Source organism: Bipolaris oryzae (assembly GCF_000523455.1).
Source record: "Bipolaris oryzae ATCC 44560 unplaced genomic scaffold scaffold_49, whole genome shotgun sequence".
Classification (NCBI taxonomy): domain Eukaryota; kingdom Fungi; phylum Ascomycota; class Dothideomycetes; order Pleosporales; family Pleosporaceae; genus Bipolaris; species Bipolaris oryzae.
The window spans coordinates 14,682-33,266 of NW_006911325.1; the positions used below are offsets into that span (position 1 = coordinate 14,682).

The following is an 18,585-nucleotide window of genomic DNA, read 5'->3' on the forward strand; positions in this document are numbered from 1 at the left end:
GCAAGACCAGCCGACCGACAAAAAGCAGAAAACAGTTACGACCCAGGCAACCCTTGATATAGTACATAGAAGATGGTCCAGATCGTTAAAACCGTATTGCGCCAATGATCCGATTCGCGGTACCTGGGAGAGAAAAGTCCAGGTGTCCCGTATCGTGTCGTCAGCGGCTGCTTGCATAATTGCATACAAATGAAAAACGCCAGAATATGTATGTGCAAATGACACCGCCAAGTGTTGTTGCGGCCCCCGAGCAGGAAGAAGTTGCGACATGGGAAAATGTACCAGTTGTTGAAACCAAAAGACTACTCAGATGGCCAAGTCCCGCCAGAAGCGGCAGCCGGCCTTACGAGGCCTGCGGTGGGTTTGCAGGCTGCGGCCTAGGATTCCGCTGAGTGTTCTGGCCATTCTGTTGGCGGTTTTGCTGGTTCTGTGGAGGTCCTCGGCGTTGTCCCTGGAATCCACCGCCACCGCCGCGTCCACCGCGGAAGCCGCCACGGGAATTAGGGTTTCCGCGTGCAGCACCTTCCTGCTCTTGTTGCTGAATCTGAGCAGGAGCACGTGGCTGGTTGGACATGGGACGAGGGATCGACTCGGGCGATTCATAAACGTAGAGGTTCTTCTCAATGACCTGAGGAATGGGCTGAATCTCAGTACCAAGCTCTTGTTCAATCCTATACAGGTTGAAGCGGTCTTCCCAGTTGATCAGGTTAATAGCCAGACCAAGGTGTCCAAAACGACCAGAACGACCAATACGGTGCAGATAAGTCTCGGCGTTCTTGGGAAAGTCAAAGTTGATGACGACGTTGACTGCCTGGATATCGATACCACGGGTAAGCAAGTCGGAGCAAACAAGGTTTCGGCATACACCATTACGGAAGTCGTGGAAAACGCGGTTGCGGTTGTGCTGGAGCATGCGAGCATGCGAGTAGAAACACGAGTAGCCGAGTTCAGTGATCTTCTTAGCGAGGAGCTCGACTCGGTTCGTGGAGTTACAGAAGATGATGGACTGGTTAATCTGGAGCTTGTTGAAGAGCGTGTTCAAGCAGTGGACCTTCTGCTTCTCTTCAACGAAAGCGTAGTACTGCGTAATACCGCGAAGTGTGAGTTCGTCCATCAGGTTAATCTCGTATGGGGAGTTCATGTGCTTGTCCTGGTCTGTGTCAGTAGAGTCGTCATGACCGGAGCGTCATGAAACGTACCTTAAAGCTCTTGACAACAATGGGAAACGTGGCACTGAAAAGCATGACCTGTCTGTCCTTGGGGTGGAAGCCAAGCAGCTGCTCCACAACCGGGGTGAACTCAGGGGAAAGAAGCTTGTCGGCCTCATCCATGACAAAGGTCTGGCAAGCTGAAAGGTCTGCTACGCCCTTGCCAGCCAAATCCAAAATCCTACCTGGTGTTCCAACAATAATGTGAACAGGATCGTTTAATCGTATGATATCGTCTTTGAGGCCCGTACCACCGGTCGAGACCATGACGTTGATTCCAAGGTGTTTTCCCAGCTGCTTGCATACCTGGGAGGTTTGTAGGGCGAGTTCTCGGGTAGGTACGAGGATGAGGGCTTGTGTCTTTGGGCTCTTGGGGTTTACGCGCTCGAGGGTTGGGATAACAAAGGCGGCAGTCTTTCCGGTACCGTTCTTCGCTCGTGCAAGGATGTCTCGGCCGGTAAGTGCTACAGGGATAGTCTCTTCTTGAATGGGTGACGGCTTCTCAAAGCCAGCCTCGAAGATGCCCATCATCAGCTCACGCTTGATAAAGAAGTCTTCGAATTCAAGTCCCTTAGTAGCAGTAACATCCTACGCGCGTGTTAGTACGTACTCCCCGCATTGCATATCCGAGCACGCCATACCTCTGTTTGTGGTCGCGCATCCTTTACGGGCGCGTTCAGTCCAGCCTTCCAATTGGCCTCTCCTGACGGTGTGGCATCGCTAGACGTGTCAGCGCGTGTGCTTGGGGCCTCTCACTCACCCACTACCAACTCACCTCAGCTGTGTTGCCGCTAGTTGGTTCGTGATTTCTGAAGTCATTGTGTATGTGTAGAGTCCACCGGAGGGTGGGGTCGCTGATCAAGACGTCAAGGTTCGCAGGTTATGGATGGAGCACGGGCTGAAGTGGGGGGCTTTCAAGTGGAAGCTCGTATCGTGTATGCCGACGAGAGTAGGGGCCGGCAATCTAGAGGGGTGATCAGGTCTCGTAACTGATAGAGACGTGAATTCAGATGTTTGGTGGTGCGTTTGCTGTGTCGAGGAAGCCGAATGAACCCCGAGAGAGATAGTCGCAGTGTTGGTGTTTCGCCTATACGTGGTGCGAATGGCGATGTGTATGTGTAAGTGCAGGTTCGCGCGAGTAGTGCTGCGAGTAGTCGGAGGCAATGAAAGCCTTTGGAGGTTGAGCGCAAGAGCGGGCGTGCAATTTTGGGTGGGCGAGGGGTGGTTTGTGTGGTGGTGGTGTAGCTGAGCGGGCCGCTTTATGCAAGAAGGAACTTGAAGATGGGGGAGGGCAACGGTCCGTGCGTACTTGTCATTGGGCTTTCTGACGTCGCTGCCTTGACTGTGACAAGCTTTGTGGGTAAAGTCCTTATTTCACTTGCATTTCAATTCACCTCTTGCAGCCTTTCTGTCTCAGCTTCCTTACTGGGCGTGTCCTCGTGTACGATAGTAGTATTGGGACAGACTCACCGGTTTCCTGTGCAACGCCACATCTGGATTAGGCCAACACCATATTTCCTCTGATATACCAAAACGCACGTGAGCAAGATACATGTAATTTTGTTCCACGAAGCATAATCTAATATATGCCCCAGAAAACAGGATAGAAATCTCGACTTTTCTACAAGATCGCACTTACCTGGGGAGAAGCATCAACACTAAATATTCGGACTTCACCATCTGGACCACGTACCTAACTGAACTACCCCAAACACTACCAAACCCCCAAATAATCCCCAAAATCCCCACCATGTCCTCTCTCCTTCGCCTCTCCAGCGCTCTCCGTACCCTCCGTACCCCTGCCACTAAACCCCCCTCCTTCTTCTCCCCCTCCCGCCCATCACCTTCCACCCTCAACCTCCCCCGTCCCCGCCACTACTCCCGCCGCAACTACCTTCCCTCCCACGACTCCCAAGTCTCCGCCAACACCAAAGTCCTCTATACCCTCATGGGCACCAACATCGCCGTCTTCAGCTACGCCATGTACCTCCAACAACAAGCTGCGCAAGGTTTCCCGGGCCCCTGGCACCGCTTCCTCCGAACCTTCACGCTCAACTACTCCGAGTTCAAAAACGGAAATTACATCCCTGTTCTCCTGGCAAATTTCACGCATATAAATGCCTGGCACCTCTTCTCCAACCTCTTCACGTTTTACTTTCTCGGTCAGTTCCTCGCGTCTGCGGCCCCGCTTATTACGCCAGCGAGGTTTTTGACAGTGGCAATCGGATCGGGGCTTTCGGGGAGCCTGGGGTACTTGGTTTCGCGGTATTATAGGATGCGGGATCAGAGCCCCCGCGCGCGGGATACGGTGAGGGGAATGGGGTTTTCGGGCGTCGTCATGGGGGTGAGTAGTGTGGCGGCTTGCTTGGCGCCGCATGCCAAAGTACTGATTTATGGGATTGTGCCGGTGCCGCTTTGGGGATTGGTGGCGGGTTATGCGGTGTATGATGGGTATTTTGTAAACAGTTCGAATACGACGATTGCGCATGGCGGGCATTTGGGGGGTTTGGCATTTGGGCTTTTGTATTATTTTGCGAAGCTGAGAGGGATAAGGTTTTGAAGGCAAAGTAAGATAAAAGGACCAGCCATGCAAAATCTCGTGTATTTTTTTCCTTTCACACGTTGTTCGCTTTAAAAAGCAGCATTTGATCACACCCACGTGCATAGATAAAAAAAATCGCAAACAACATAAATCTATTACCAGTCTCAAAACGTGCTATAATACACACACGTCCAAATGCTACATTTACTCAATCCCATTTTGCATGCAATCCCCTTCCAACAAAGAGAACCAGGGGACGCCACTTTATTACACTACTCAGCAATACAAATCGTAACCATTCTTCGAAAAACACAAATAATCTATTCCCCCGAGGATTGACAAAGGAAAACAAAGTGAGTGTCTGAACTCGACAACTATGAAAAAACATATTCTGGGTTTGCCGTCTTAGCAATGTGATATAGATACGTGCTGATAGTGGTTGGTCACTCACAAGAAGACCGTTGAGATACACCTCAATATCAGCCTTTTCGAAAAGGACTAGCTATCTCTTGCTCGTCGTCTATCTTGGGAGTCGGCTCGTCTTTTGTATGGTCGTCAGATAGAAGTGTGGGGTTTGGTAGACCTTCGGGTGTCCATGATCGGTCTTGTGGGCTGGCTGGAGCCACTGGGGCTTCTTCTTTCTGCTCCTTTTCTTCCTCCTTCTGCACCTCTTCGACTTGCGTCTCTTCTGCCACCTTTTCTGTTTCCTTTTTCTCATTCCCCTCAACCTTCGTCTCTGTTTCCACTGTCACTACTTCTTTTTCCTGCTCTTCTTGTTCTATCTTCTGCTCCTCTTCCTGCCCAACCTTCGCTTCGTCTTCGACAATGGATTTTTTCTGAACAGGTACCTCCTCTTTCTCTGCGATTTCTTCGTTTTCACCATTATCTTTCTCGAGTTTCTTTTCTTCTTCGATATTGTGTTCTTTCTCAGCCGTGTCCTTTGGCTGTACCGAACCCTCTTCTATGATAGTCTTCTCCTCCTCTCCGCCGTCCGAGCTATCATGTATAATCTCCTCAGACAATGCGCTCTTGCGTGGAAGAGGCTTCTTCCGCTTGATATTCTCTTTGTCCTCGTCAGTATCTTCGCCAACAAGCTCCTCAGAACGTCCACTCTTCCTCGGACGACCTCGCTTCTTTGGCACCTGGCCCTTTGCCTTCAACTTCGCTGCTTTTGCTGCCTTCTTCTTCGCAGCAAGTGAATAGTCCTCGTCTTCATCCGAGCCTTCTTTTTTCCAAGCGCGCCCCTTGCCCTTAAAGTGTTTCGGCTTGGTAGGCTCTGACTCGGCCTCTTCTTGTAGCAGCGCTATGGCTTCTTCGTCCAGTGAAGCTAGCAGCGCGTCGTCAACATTCCTGCTAAGCGAAGCGATGGATACTCTTCTGCTCTGTACGACAGGAGACGACATAGTCTCTTGGTCATGGACATCAACATTACCTGGCTCTACATCCTCGAACAATTGTGAATCATGGTAGTAAGGTCTCTGTTGAGCAGGCTTGCGAGTACGCAGGCCGCGCCGAGTTGAGCCAGGTGCGCTTGTCGAAGCAGGCGAAGCAGTAGCGGAGTCTGGATCACCATTTGATTTAGGTGTGGCGTCTGTATGAACAGAAATTCTCGGCTGGGTACCCTTGCCAAACGTGCTGGGTGTCGCTTGCGAGGAAGCATTGGCCTCACCAACGTCCTCTGTTACAGTTTCCTCGGACTTTGATTTGTTAGTAACGAATTGACAGTGCTGGAATAAAACATACAAGTTCTTGCTTCTTCGGTGTCTTCCTGGTGCTTAGTTTGAGAATATGACTCTTCTTAGGCGGATTTGCAACTGGTGCTGTGACTGGCGATTTCGGAGCTGTAAACTAGTTAGCCATTTCCCCAGAGCATAAAAACCAAAATAAACGGAACCCGAAAATCGGTGGTCAAAGAAATTGGTGGTTGAGGGTCTGAGGTGAATAGGCGGCAGCGCATTACAATGTGGGGTACGAAGTTTCACACATGGTTTTGTGCAACACATACCAGAACGGACAGGCAACGGAGACGCGATCGTGGACTTCGTGACCTCATCGATCGTGATATCCATAGGATCGTCGAGCTCATCTTCAGGCGAGATGGTCTCTTCCGACTGCACGCGCGTTAGTGAATGAAAGTAAGGATCACATTCATACTCACAATAGGCTTCTTCCTAGCCTTACGAGTAGAAGCCTTGCGTTTGCCATTCATGGTAATGGTAATGGTAGGAGCCGCGGGCATTGCAGTCTCAGCTCCCGGTGTTGAGGTTTCAGGATCTTTGGCGGCGTCATCACTATCACTCGCTGATGCGATAATCTCCTCTGACTGATAAAATTAGCAATTTTGAGCATTGTGCGTGGAGGATACGTACAAGTGGCTTCTTTCGCGCCTTTCGCTTCTTCTTGGCAGAGGGACTTGAGTCTTCAAGATTTCCAGGCTTGGACGGCGTTGCGGTTCCAGCCGAACGCGGTTTTCCATTGCCATTCATGGCTGCTGATTTCCTAGGACGGCCAACCTGACCACGTGGTTTGGTGGGTTGAGGTTTAGCTTTGACTGGCTGACCATTTTCGTCCTGGTGTTGTTAGCAAACATGAAAAAATGGACTCGATGATGAAATTTGACGCACACTGGAATCCGACTCTTCAAAAATGCGCAAAGTCGTATAGTACAGCGAGAGGCCGCTGGCGTGTTGATTCGACTGCATCCAGTCATCGTAAGGAAGGCGAGTGCCGGGATTTGCTTCTTTCCAGGCCTCGTACTCCTCGAAGCCATGCTTGTCCATCCACGATGAGGACTGGGCATCGCGAGACTTACGAGTACCCTTCTTGCCAGAAGCCAAATGACCGTTGGGCGCCATGATGATGCAGAGAAAAAAGTCGGAGAGATAGTAGAGGTTGGGCGACAATAGAAAAACTGCAAGGACAGACTAAGGAAAGTGGGTGTGAATGAGTGGCGCTGAGCAGAAAATGCGCAGTAAGAAATCCGGGCGACTGAAAGTATGAAATGAGCGCGCGCGGGTTTGCGCGCGCAATTGATGAATGTGGAGTGGAAAGTCGGTGTCGTGAAGAAAGAAAGTCCAGGTCCCAAGTCCCATCCGAGATGATCCACGCCTCGTGGCACGTTAGCTCAAAACCAACAACTTGTCGCCGGGGGGCGCGAGAAAACAAGCAGCAGAAGTTAGCTACTCAGAAGAAAGCAAATGACGTCAATGGAAATTTAGGTTGAGCTGATTCGCAGCAGGCATGATGAGCTGGACGAGAGAGAGGAATTGTAACGGAGAAGGGTCCGCGTACAAGGGAAAAGGCAATGCGCTAATAACAACCTCCAATTTCAGCTCGGCCACCTATCGAATCGAGGCATATCATCGCCTCCGGATCCACTCCTTGTGGTGAGACACTGCAAACGCCAGACACCCTGTTTGCATCTTTCGATAATGTGGCTTTCTGGGACTAACCCCTAAAGTCGCATTTCAGCTGCGTTATAGTAAGGATAATTCAGACTTGTTGATAAGGAAGCATGCATCCTCCCCCGTATCTTAGAATTGCATCTTGCTATAACATCTCGCATGTCTTCTGTCTCACGTCTATAAAATACCAACCTTTGTTCAATTCATGTTGGCCGCTGTGTTCACAACAACCATCATTCTTCGACGATGCACTCGCATCAACATTGCACCTCATTTATTTGCTACCTGAACTCTATTAAATTGATTCAGCTACGGCAACGCGCAGCTGAATGTAGTCGGACTTGGTATCACACTTCTCATGATTTTTTGTTTGCCAGCTTTCCACGGTACTCGGTTGTCTTCGTTTGTTCTCTTTGGTCCAGCAGGCATCCTAGCAGCTCCGCAAATCGCCACTTCTCCTAATATTGCCTTGGCCGCTGAGGTGATCGACGGACGATACACGTGAACAATGAACAAACGCACAAGGGCACAGTCCACGTAAACACCACTCAACTTCCAACATATCTGTAGATCGTCAGCACCTAAACATCGAACCCTGCAAACACACACGTAAGTACAGTCACCCTGCCTGTCCGAAGTATCCGCATCCATGGCTAGACCGGCCTTAAAAAAACACATATAAAGAGAGTCACTCATCACGGCATTCACTCTCACGAACCTAAACAATATGTTCAATCCAATGTTCTCATAACGCACCCCGACGTAATCAAAAATAAGTTATACGTGAAAACCAGCCAAATTCACACAAAAGGGGGGCCACCACAGCGCGAAATGCAAACATGGGTATACAGGGTCCACAAAATCTCCCCAAAGTTTCCCTCTCCCTCTCTCCCAGTCTAGTAAGACAAAAAAAAGCGCCCAGCTGGACCAGCAACGAAGCCAGATCCCCCGTCAGCTTTGTGAAAATGTGGAAGTAAAAAGAAGAAGAACACACAGACACACAAGGACGAGGGAAAACGGAAAAACGCCCAGGATAAGATGATGGTACCGCGAGATTGAGGAAAAAAAGGACAATGACATAACCCGTAATGAGTTCCCCAAGTTTCGTCGTCATCGGAAGGAAGCGGCAAGAACAAAAACTTTCTCGGTTGATTAAAGTAAAATGATTGCGAAAGAAGACGCATAAACTCTTTGTCCTTCAGAGTCATTGCAGCATTTTTTTAGAAAGAAAAATACCTTGTGAGAGAGATGGGCCAGATGAGACTGGAACTCCTATCAAGCCGACGAAGTTTGTTAGAGACTTATTGCTCCTAGAATGACTCCGGTGGACTCGGCATCCCATGTGCGCTACCATCTTCCTTTTCCGGCTCTTGCAGGTTGTGGTTGTCTCTCTGCACTGGTTCAAGTTTTAGTTTACCAATAGGCTTCCCAATGCCTTTCATGTAACCACTCTGGTCATTGCCATTCTCATCCTTTTCTTCATCTAGCTTGCGCTTCTTACGCGCCATTTGTTGCTGTTCTCTAAGCGGACGCTTGCGAGGACTCGAAATCTTGCCAGTAGGTGGCAAACGAGGCTTGGGAAAGCGTTGCTTGGGCGGAAGGTCGTCGTCTTCAACAAGCGGCTGGCTGTTGTTGTCGTGAAGCTTGCTATAAAGCCAGCTCTGGAGAAGGCCGATCTGGTGCTCCGCTGTCTGAAGGGTAATGGGTTCGAATTTGGGTGGCTCAGGCATGATAACACCAGTGGTGGCAACGTTGCTGTCATGGTTAGCAGAATCATAATACAATTACACTGTAGTACATACCTGTTGTCCTGTCTAGCGTAGGCATTGTGTACCCTGTTCTGGAGCAGGTGCAATGGTACACTGGCAGTAAGTCCAAATTCGACATCAAGGCCGAGTTCCTTGAATCCGAAGAAGTCCTCGCCAATGTCTTCGGCAAAATCACCACCCACAAACTGCTCGCTTCCATCGTTGAAAGCACCAGCGCCGTCAGCGCCAGCATTCTCGATTGCTGGACGTAAAAGCTCGGCGTAGTATGACCGCATCCTGTCGTGCATGCCGGCCAGCTTCGTTCCAAGTCTTTCGACGTCGTCCTTGACGTAAGCCTCCAAAGACTCCAGGTCGACACCATTGGCATGCAAAGAGTGGAGCACAGCTTCTTCTTGTGTAAAGCGCGTAGTCCAGTTGGTAGTTTGACCATTTGGAAGCGTGATTGGAACATCGGACTTCATCTTTGGTGTTTCACGATAGACCCCAAGACCTGCAACAACATTGTGGAAAAACTTTGCTGCAATGTCCGTTACTGCATCCAGAGCCGAGGGCTGGAACTCTTCAAAACCGGCATGATAGAATATCTTGCCAACACTTCGTTGAAGAGCAGCGCGACAGATATAAGGAGCCATGATCGGACCATCTTCTGAGGTAACTATTGGCTCGATGTCTGCTTCCATGAACGGCTGCGGCTCATATCTTTGAAATTGATTTTGATACAGCTACGAACAGTTAGCGATCAAAATTCTCTTATCTATCGACGGAAATCTTACCTGCGACTGAAGTTGCATTTGCTTGACAATGCCAATCTTTGCGCAAATCTTCCTCGTCTCTTGCAGTGTATGATTGTTACTGTCGAACTTATGCACAAGTGCACTGTCTGGCGAGACGAATTGTCCTTTGGGAAAGACGCGCATGTACTCTTCGACCTGCGGAATTACTTGACCCTCGGCGTCTTCAACCCATTGTAAACGCTCAGAAAGGTCAGGCATAGCGCATACGGGGTCATAATAGTCTGGGATCTGACGCTCTTCTTCACCCTCAATGCCTTCGGCAAGCGACTCTCCAGCAATGGTTTGAACACCATCTTTGCCGTCAAGTGCGGTGGCTGCTCCGTTTGCAGACTCCTCTTCGATGGCTTGCTTTTTGTGTCGTAACCATCTCCGCATACCGGCTTTTGTGCGCAGGATGGCTGGCTCATCGGGCTGGAGGTGGTCATCGCGGAAGAGTCGATGTCTTTCTGATGCTATGATAGCTCGGTCTTTCTTCGTTACTTGTTTCCATGTTTTGTACTCCAAGTCGTCCAAGTCAGCATCCTCGTCCAAAGCATCACTGACTGAGACACCAGTGCCATCAGCCTCCGAAATATCGGCTTGACTGCCGTTGATGCCATTTTTTGAGATACTGTTTGGTCCCAATGGGGTTGCTGTGCCGGGTGGGGGTGTTGAGAAACCGTTCACGCTGCCTTCCATTTCCGAGTCTGCCCGTAAGAACTCATTCTTCAGGTTGGAGACTGCGTTATTCAAGGATGGAACTGGTGGTTTGGTTTCGGGTCCTGGTGTGTCCTCCAGGCCTGCTGGATGGGCTTTCCTTGTCGTGCTTGAGCCTTTACCTCCTTTACTTGGGGCTTTTCTGCCCCGCGAAGCCATAATCGGCTCTTCGTCTTCACTGTCGTCGGCACCATCTGCATCAGCGTCGCCATTGCGCATTCTCCTCTCCTCCGCTTCGACCTCTGCACGATCGCGGACGGTGATGTCTGGGATGAGCGGCACAAGCTTCTCGGTCTCTTTCTTCATGTGTAGAGCCTTCTTGCGCAGGAAATGGCTTGGGTCTGCATTGTACTTTAGGCAATTTGACCAGATGAGCATGAGATCATCAACAAACTCCTTCTTGGACTTGTACTGCAGTTGTTTGAGCTTTTTCATCATGGTGCCAATGTCCATGGGATGCTTGATGACGTTGTAGTAGTCGGGGGCTTCCCGCTTGTTGACACGCTGAAGGAATGGGTGGGCGTGCTCATTGGCTTTGAGCTCCATGAGAACCTTCTCTGTGCTCTCGTATAGTTCCTCCTGGCCAACACGGTCCTCGTTGGCCCATTTGCTCCTGTTCTTACGGACTTCGCTGATGAGGCTGCGCAGCTGCGCATCCGTCGCATGGACACGGTCTCTTTGGGCATCAATACGCGAGATGAGGTGCTTGAGGGTCAGGCTGGACGCGCCAAGGTTGGTGGTGCTCAAGGTCCCCTGCTGGGGGGCAGCGGCGGCAGCGGCAGCCGGGGCATTGGCAGACGCGCCAGAAGTCTCTGCTTCTACCTGTCGGTCGAGTTCGTCAAGCTTTTGTTGCTCCAGCATCGCGTCCCTGTCGCTCTCGAGTGTGTAAAAAAGGGTCTGGAAGCTGCGCTTGGCGGCATCTTCGGCGGCCTTCTTGTCCTGTTGTAGTTTCTTTCGCACATCGTCTGATGACTTTGTATGGTCTGAAGAAGGTGTGCCTGTCCGGTCGTGGCCGGATTTGTTCGATGTGGATGGGACGCGGAGGAGGCTTGGCGTGCTGGGAGTGGTGGCGGCAGCAGCAGCAGCGGCAGCGGCACCATTGGTCGCGCTTTTGGATTGCAGCGGTGAGGTCTGACTGTCGTCTTCGTCATCCTCATCGTCGTCGTCGCCGTAGTCGTCTTCGTCAATTGCGCGGGTTGGCTTCCTGGGTGTGATAGCCGGTCGCGCGTCATGCGCCGCCGGGACATCATCGGATGACGGCCCCGGCGCATTATCTAGAGCATCAACAGCATCGCCCTCGAATGTTCCTCCGAGTACTGCTGCCAGACGCGCTTCGGTACGCCGATAGTGGTCTCGCCAGCGCGTGGCTCGGGGGTCCTCCTCGGTCGTGATGTCTCCCCCGTCCCCTAGGTGGTTCGCGTTGGAGGCGTTTGACATGGCCTCATCGTTCAGCGGCGCATTGGGGGTGCGCAAGTGGGTCGCGTTGGGAGGCTGATGCGGGAAGCGGGCATGGCTTGGGCGGTCTCGCGAGGATGGCGGACATGATGATGATGATGCAGCGAGGGACATAGTCGTCGTCGTCGGTTGTGGGGGGGTCTTGGCAGTTCGCGGCCTCACGGGGATGGCCCGCCTTCAGGGCGACGTCCAACCTGGTGCAGGTGTCGCGACGCGATAAAATCAAGCATGGAAGGAAGGTCTACGTCGAGCGAGTGGATTTCTGATGGCTGCGAGATGAAAGACGTGGTGTGGGCGCGCCTATTGATGGCCGAAGATGCGGCTCGTGAGTTTGGCGTCGTTGTCTTAAGCAGGTGGTCCAACTGTCCAGTCTGGCTAGGTAGGCACGCCTTAGCTCCGTTAGCGATGCTCCCGCCGCGAGCCCCATGCTTCACCCACGCCCCAATATCAAACGGCCTCTGCCACCACATATCCCCCACAACAACGCTTGCGGGCGCGCAGATGCTTTCGAGTGCACATGGAATGGCTTTGCCCAGCTACTTGTTATTTTTATGCAGTCGACAGAAGGTGATTGAGCGTGCTGGCCGGCACTAGCATTCAGGGCGCAACCATGGTAACTCTGTGTCTGCTACGTCGATTGCCTCGTATTCCTACCAAACGCCAGGCATGCAACTACTGGGCATGCCAGGAGTGCACGCCATGCCCAAAGGACTGTTGAAGTGGCTGTGCGGACAAGGCGTGGTAATGCGAACACGTTCAAGCCCTGTGTGTGGAGCGCCGCCTTGTCATACGTACATAGCAGCGCCCCTGCGACTGCAGAACTACTTGAGGCCATTCAGCTAGGTCCATGCATGTATCCTCGAATTGAGAACGAGCCCAGCACAGAGTACCCCAGGTTTGCTGATTTTCACAGGTTCCACACGTGATCGACAGTAACGTTGCCTGATTGGGCTTAGCCCATCCGGCCACGGCCAGGTTCGCCAGATGCCAGCTTGTGACATGAACGTTGCAGTCCGCGCTGCGCCCGAGTCTGACAGTTGTTTTCCCGTACCGTGAGCATGAAGTCACCTTCCCGGACCTCCTAGCCCACTTCAACAGCCCATGATGCGGATACGGAAACCCTTTGCTGGTACGTAGCTTCTGACGTCGCTGAGCCAGCGAGCTTTCAACACCTTTCCGAGCACAGCGCATATGCGTGAGCAGGAGATGGCCATGTTCTGACCGTCCCATTGTCCATGCTGTTCGCTTGCATTTCCTCTCTCGATGGCTGCATAGGGTCATGCTAACATCCCCAAAGGTGCCTTTGTTGGCCTCATCTTCATCAGCGCAGCCGCGGGCTTTTCCCCACCAGACTACAAAATCCCCACGTACAAGCAATCGGATAAAGCGCTCCACTTCACAGCCTTCTTCTTGCTTACCCTCTGCTTCTACTGGATCCTCGAGACGAACAGGAGAAAGGTGGTGCAGCTAACCTTTACCGTCTGTACGCTCGGTCTGGGATTTGCCAGTGAGGTCATCCAGGGATTGTTGCCTGTAAGTTTACCCTGGACTTGTGCAAGGTTGCCGGAGTTGCCGAGAGCAGCAGCGCGCATCTATGCACTATAGGACCATTTTAAGCGAGGGAGATGAACAAAGCTAACCCGCGTCCAGATACATCGCGACTTCGACTACTATGACATCGTAGCCAACGTCCTCGGCTCTCTCCTCGCACTAGGCCTTTGCAATTGGTACCATAAGCGCATGCTTGAGCGCAAACGAGCTGCACGTGGATACACTGCAGTTGCTGGAGACGAAGAGAGAGACATTGAGTTGGGAGAGAATGTCGAAGGACAAGAGTCGGGCATTGTCAGACCCACGGTAGAGGAAGAACTCGATCGATGGGATGAGAATGCTGAAGACTGGGAGACGACGGAGCCTGAAGCCATCAATGGGAGGAAGAGTCTCGACGAAGACGGGAAGAAACGGAGTGACTGAGGCCGAAACCGATATGATACATGTGGATCTTACCAACGCTGGTGGGGTGGGAGGACAGATGCTCTTGGTATGGCAGCAATTGATATCCTCCTGTACGCCACGTATGTTGCATGCTTGACGTCACCTTGTTTCGCGCAATCCACCAGGCCAGTGTCTTTCTCTAAAACCACCATAGCCTTGAAGCCCGGATAAAAAGGACCTGCTGCCAAGTGTTGTGTCCACCCCTGCCTAGCGAACACATGTACATCACCAGAGCGAATGAGAAAATGGTGCAAGTCGACTTGGATATTCGTTTACAAGTTCATAGCTAGCTCTCGGTGCTCAAGCAGGCAATTCCGAGCGAGCCTCAACCATGATTCGTCATTTGGCCTGCCCTATCTTCCGTGGATTCATGCATTTTCCAGTATGACACTCCGAAAGAACCATAAGACCCACACCAAGCGCCGTGATCAATTCCTTTCCATACCCGCGCCCCGCTTAAGCAGTGGTAGTCTTAGCAGCAGCCTGGTTGGGGTTGATCTTCTTTCCGTCCTTGTTGTACCTAACACGTGGGGGAGGAGCACGGTTGCGGCGTCCTTCGCGCGAGCGGACACTGTGCATGTTAGAACACGGGCGCACTAATTCCCTATGAAGGCGTGACGTACCGGACAATCTTGCCGTGAATAGCGCATGAGACGCAGTACTGGAGCTTCAGGTACATCTTGGGGACAGTGTACTCGGGGAAGACGGAGGCATCGGAGATATCACCTGGTTTTGTCAGTCTTGGATATCCAAAATTCGCTCGCCACCTCGCTGTTTATGGCCGTTTGGTGCGGTACGGGGGTCGTTTGGGAGACGTACGGATGGCGGCAGACTCAACCATGTTACGGATGGTGAATCTCTTGATCGCCTTGTCCTTGGGAGTGCATCGCGAGCAGTTGGAGCAACGGATGGGCTTGACGTGGCCGCGACCCTTCTTGTTACGGCCGTTGGACGCTCGCTTCTTGACCATGTTGGGCTGATTCTGTCGAACGATGTAAGCGGATGTCTAGGTGAGCGAGGCACGGAGTGCGTACTGAAGATGTGGAATCTAAAAGTCAGCAGTGGGGTGTTGTCGTGAGAGTCGTTCCTGACGTCGGATTCGTGAAGTCGGGATGCACGAGTGTCGAAATTCGCTTAGAGAGGTGCGGATCTAATCTTATCACTTGGCATTGATGGCGCTAGCCGCATGGGGCTGCACTGCCTCCCCTCGAGTGTGTAGTGAGGACCGCCGAATCACTTTCGAGCGTAGACGAAATTCTGTGCATAATTCTGCAGATGCATGCTGTCATTCGATGGTAGCCCCTATTCTTTCTGTCTGAGCGTATGGTCGGAGCTTACTATCGCTGACATGTGATTGTGAGTTTCGTTATAATGTTCTATTCATATGTATTCGACGCACGACAATTGCAGTTCTTGAACAAGACTGTACATGATTGTTACTAAGTGAAAGAGCGGATGCTTTACGTTCATGACTATTCCGCATAAGAACATTGGGCGGGTCAAATCGGGAAAGAGAAGACTCGACATGCTCCGATATGCAATCGAAAAGATAGAAACGTTGTCGTCTCTCTCACGGAGGCACGCTTGCAGATATGAGTCAATGCGTGAATTTTCCATGTGTAAAGGGGTGTGTCTGCTTCTGTTGCGTCCACAGCCTCACGAGAAGCCCGATCAGGGAACCAAAACACATGACTTGGAAGAAATTGGAGACGCGATCTTGCTTATATGGTGGCGATTCCTGTCGCTGCACGAGACGTGGACACGTCAGGTGCCGCGGAAACTGGGAATGTGGTGAGTGGCGGTCTGGGCAAGGCGCTTGATCCATAGGGATTGTTTTCGTCTAGCAGCTATACCCTGGCAACCACATCGACCTCCGTATAGGCCGCTGGAATCCTTCTTACTGGCCCCTCCTCCGCCAACCAGGCAGAACCAGCTTTGCAGCAACAACGCACACGACGTCGCCATGTCGCATACTGGTGCCATGCGGGGGACGCCCAAGAACTCGAACCGTAACCAGCCCCAGCATCTCGGCCACAGCCCTTCTGCCATCCCGCGCCCCTCTGGTTTGGAGAACCATACGCATGTCACCCAGAGCGATGCGGGCGGCTCTTCGCTCAGCGCCAGCCGGGCCAAAATGTCCAAGAGGGACGACGTGAGTGGCCCTGCTGCATGTGTGCGACTGCATACTGATTTTGCGACAGGCCATTCGGCGAAAGATTGAGACGGATCTCAATAAGAAGAAGAATATTAGCGGACGAGTTCGGCCCTCCAAGAAAGCCCCGCCCGGCACCGTCCTCGCCCTGAAGCCGTCCCCAGCACTGCAAATAAAGCCATCGACCACGGTCGCTGAGGCGGCACAGTTGATGGCAGCCAAGCGGGAGGACTGCGTCTTGGTAACAGATGATGATGACCGTATTGCGGGTATCTTCACAGCCAAGGATCTTGCTTTCCGTGTGGTCGGCAATGGCATCAAGGCTCGCGACGTCACAATTGAGGAGATTATGACCAAGAACCCCCTTTGCGCAAAGACTGATACAAGTGCGACGGATGCGCTGGACCTCATGGTCAGGAAGGGCTTCCGCCACCTTCCCGTCATGGATGAGAACCACGACATTTCAGGTATTCTGGACATCACAAAGTGCTTTTACGATGCTATGGAGAAACTGGAGCGGGCGTATGCCTCCTCGCGTAAATTGTACGATGCTCTTGAGGGTGTGCAGGCAGAGATGGGCTCGAGCCAGCCGCAGCAGATTATTCAGTATGTCGAGGCAATTCGCCAGAAGATGTCCGGCCCTACTCTGGAATCTGTCTTGACGGGTCTCCCTCCAACAACTGTATCTGTGCGTACTTCAGTCAAGGAGGCTGCGGCACTCATGAAGGAGAACCACACAACCGCTGTTCTGGTGCAGGACAATGGCTCCATCACTGGTATCTTCACTAGCAAGGACGTGGTTCTCCGTGTTATTGCCGCGGGGCTTGACCCAATGACTTGCAGTGTTGTGCGAGTAATGACTCCGCATCCCGACTTTGCGCCAGTGGACATGAGCATTCAGTCTGCTCTGCGCAAGATGCATGGTACGTGGATTGCAGGGAACCCTTGTCTAACGCATGCGCTAACAACATACAGATGGACACTACCTCAACTTGCCAGTTATGAGCGATGCTGGAGAAATCGTCGGCATGGTGGACGTTCTCAAGCTGACTTATGCTACGCTCGATCAGGTATGTTGGATTCTTGGGTCAAGATGTTCGCAATACTAACTAGGCAAAGATCAACAACATCAGCACCACGGATAGTGAGGGCCCTGCATGGAACAAGTTCTGGCTCTCTCTGGACAATGAGACTGAGTCGGTCATGTCTGGCGAAGGGAGCCGGCATCCCGACCACCGCTCGTACATCTCGCACCACGACCGTCCAGGTCTCATGGATCGCGGTGACAGTGTGATGCCAAACGAGTCTGCATCTCATAACGGAGACGACTCACCGCCCCCGTCTGCCGTCGCTAGCAACCACCCTGTCCACATGGAAGACTCGCCATTCCCATTCAAGTTCAAGGCTCCCAGTGGGCGTGTCCACCGCTTGCAGGTAGTCATTTCTGCTGGTCTCGAAGAACTCATCAACAGTGTGGCCAACAAGCTGGGTAGCGAGGTTGAAAGTCTAGGAGGTGCGCCGAGCTTCGAGGGCGGCAGGCTCTCCAGGGAAGGCTTTGCTCTAAGCTACCTTGACAATGAAGGCGATACCATTTCCATTACGACCAACGATGATCTTGTAGAGGCCGTCAGCCTGTCACGCATGGCGCACCGCGAAAAGGTCGACCTCTTCGTCCACCACCCTGACAAGCCGCCAATGTCTGCCGAGGTCAACCCTCAGCCAGGACTTTCCAAGCCTGTCACGCCACCCGAGTCTACGCTTCGTGAGCGCAAGCAGTTCTTTGACGACGATGCCGACGAGAAGCCTAGATCGAGGGGCCGGCACCAGTCGATCCCACTGTCGCAGCAGCCCGAGATTATTGCCGGTGTCCCGAACGATCTCCTGCTTCCCGGAGCCATTGGTGTGCTAGCCGTCGTTATTGTTGGTGTGTTCGTGCTTGGTCGTGCTTCAAGCCGGTAAAGACATGGGTGGCGAGGCATGGGTAGCAGTAGAGCAGAGATTGAAGCGTCAGCGAGAGTGTATTATTTCCTTTGTTAGAGTTTGATATCCCATAGATCCCTGGGTAATTGATAGCAACGTGGGTAGCCGAATTTATATACATGGCCTACCCAAACATGCAGCCACACACAAGCCAGGCACAGTAGCATATGTATGTACATATACGTGGCGAGCGTGGGTGAGGTGAAGCCGGTGTTGAGGCAGCCCCGGTCAGGGCTGCCAGCCAATGACGAGGCGGGGCAGGCAAGCCTTCTACGAGCATCCTTGCCCGTGGTTGGACAACATTTTTTGAACAAGGGCGCGGACTTGCACGCAGCCCCGCCAAAACATTGCTGTGAAATTTCCACGGCAACCCTGAAGCTACGGCACACACACTCACACTCACACTCACTTTCACAGACCCGCTAGCTGTGTTGCCTATCCACCTGCCCGCAACACTGCACTTGGGCGCTTTGCATCTATCTACAGTAGTAGGGGCGCGACGGTAACCACGTCACGCGCGCTCCGCAACCACTTACAGGCCAACCCACCACCGCTCTATTCTTGGTAGGCCCTTGCTTGCGAGCAAGACT

General features: G+C 52.2%; 7 protein-coding genes across 7 annotated transcripts; 3 read left to right on the forward strand and 4 right to left on the reverse strand.

The window, feature by feature from the left end:
- Positions 1-343: 343 nt before the first annotated feature.
- Positions 344-2,027, reverse strand: COCMIDRAFT_93013 (uncharacterized protein; the record flags this gene model as incomplete). Its single annotated transcript, XM_007688925.1, has 4 exons — positions 344-1,150; positions 1,200-1,796; positions 1,850-1,928; positions 1,984-2,027. 4 exons carry the CDS (start codon positions 2,025-2,027, stop codon positions 344-346), a joined length of 1,527 nt encoding a protein of 508 aa, XP_007687115.1.
- A 931-nt stretch (positions 2,028-2,958) lies between these two features.
- Positions 2,959-3,768, forward strand: COCMIDRAFT_93040 (uncharacterized protein; the record flags this gene model as incomplete). The annotated part of the gene is made up of 1 exon (XM_007688926.1): positions 2,959-3,768. The coding sequence occupies one exon, from the start codon at positions 2,959-2,961 to the stop codon at positions 3,766-3,768; it is 810 nt and encodes a 269-aa protein (XP_007687116.1).
- A 461-nt stretch (positions 3,769-4,229) lies between these two features.
- COCMIDRAFT_4517 (uncharacterized protein) lies at positions 4,230-6,605 on the reverse strand (the record flags this gene model as incomplete). Its single annotated transcript, XM_007688885.1, has 6 exons — positions 4,230-5,447; positions 5,494-5,591; positions 5,756-5,861; positions 5,909-6,073; positions 6,120-6,320; positions 6,375-6,605. 6 exons carry the CDS (start codon positions 6,603-6,605, stop codon positions 4,230-4,232), a joined length of 2,019 nt encoding a protein of 672 aa, XP_007687075.1.
- A 1,859-nt stretch (positions 6,606-8,464) lies between these two features.
- COCMIDRAFT_93086 (uncharacterized protein) lies at positions 8,465-11,982 on the reverse strand (the record flags this gene model as incomplete). Its single annotated transcript, XM_007688927.1, has 3 exons — positions 8,465-8,909; positions 8,957-9,645; positions 9,697-11,982. 3 exons carry the CDS (start codon positions 11,980-11,982, stop codon positions 8,465-8,467), a joined length of 3,420 nt encoding a protein of 1,139 aa, XP_007687117.1.
- Positions 11,983-12,972: 990 nt separating this feature from the next.
- On the forward strand, positions 12,973-13,842 carry COCMIDRAFT_4519 (uncharacterized protein; the record flags this gene model as incomplete). Its single annotated transcript, XM_007688886.1, has 3 exons — positions 12,973-12,997; positions 13,166-13,401; positions 13,519-13,842. 3 exons carry the CDS (start codon positions 12,973-12,975, stop codon positions 13,840-13,842), a joined length of 585 nt encoding a protein of 194 aa, XP_007687076.1.
- Positions 13,843-14,319: 477 nt separating this feature from the next.
- On the reverse strand, positions 14,320-14,833 carry COCMIDRAFT_93083 (uncharacterized protein; the record flags this gene model as incomplete). Its single annotated transcript, XM_007688928.1, has 3 exons — positions 14,320-14,434; positions 14,487-14,589; positions 14,683-14,833. 3 exons carry the CDS (start codon positions 14,831-14,833, stop codon positions 14,320-14,322), a joined length of 369 nt encoding a protein of 122 aa, XP_007687118.1.
- Positions 14,834-15,826: 993 nt separating this feature from the next.
- Positions 15,827-17,974, forward strand: COCMIDRAFT_93041 (uncharacterized protein; the record flags this gene model as incomplete). Its single annotated transcript, XM_007688929.1, has 4 exons — positions 15,827-16,015; positions 16,065-16,938; positions 16,991-17,085; positions 17,135-17,974. 4 exons carry the CDS (start codon positions 15,827-15,829, stop codon positions 17,972-17,974), a joined length of 1,998 nt encoding a protein of 665 aa, XP_007687119.1.
- Positions 17,975-18,585: the final 611 nt, after the last annotated feature.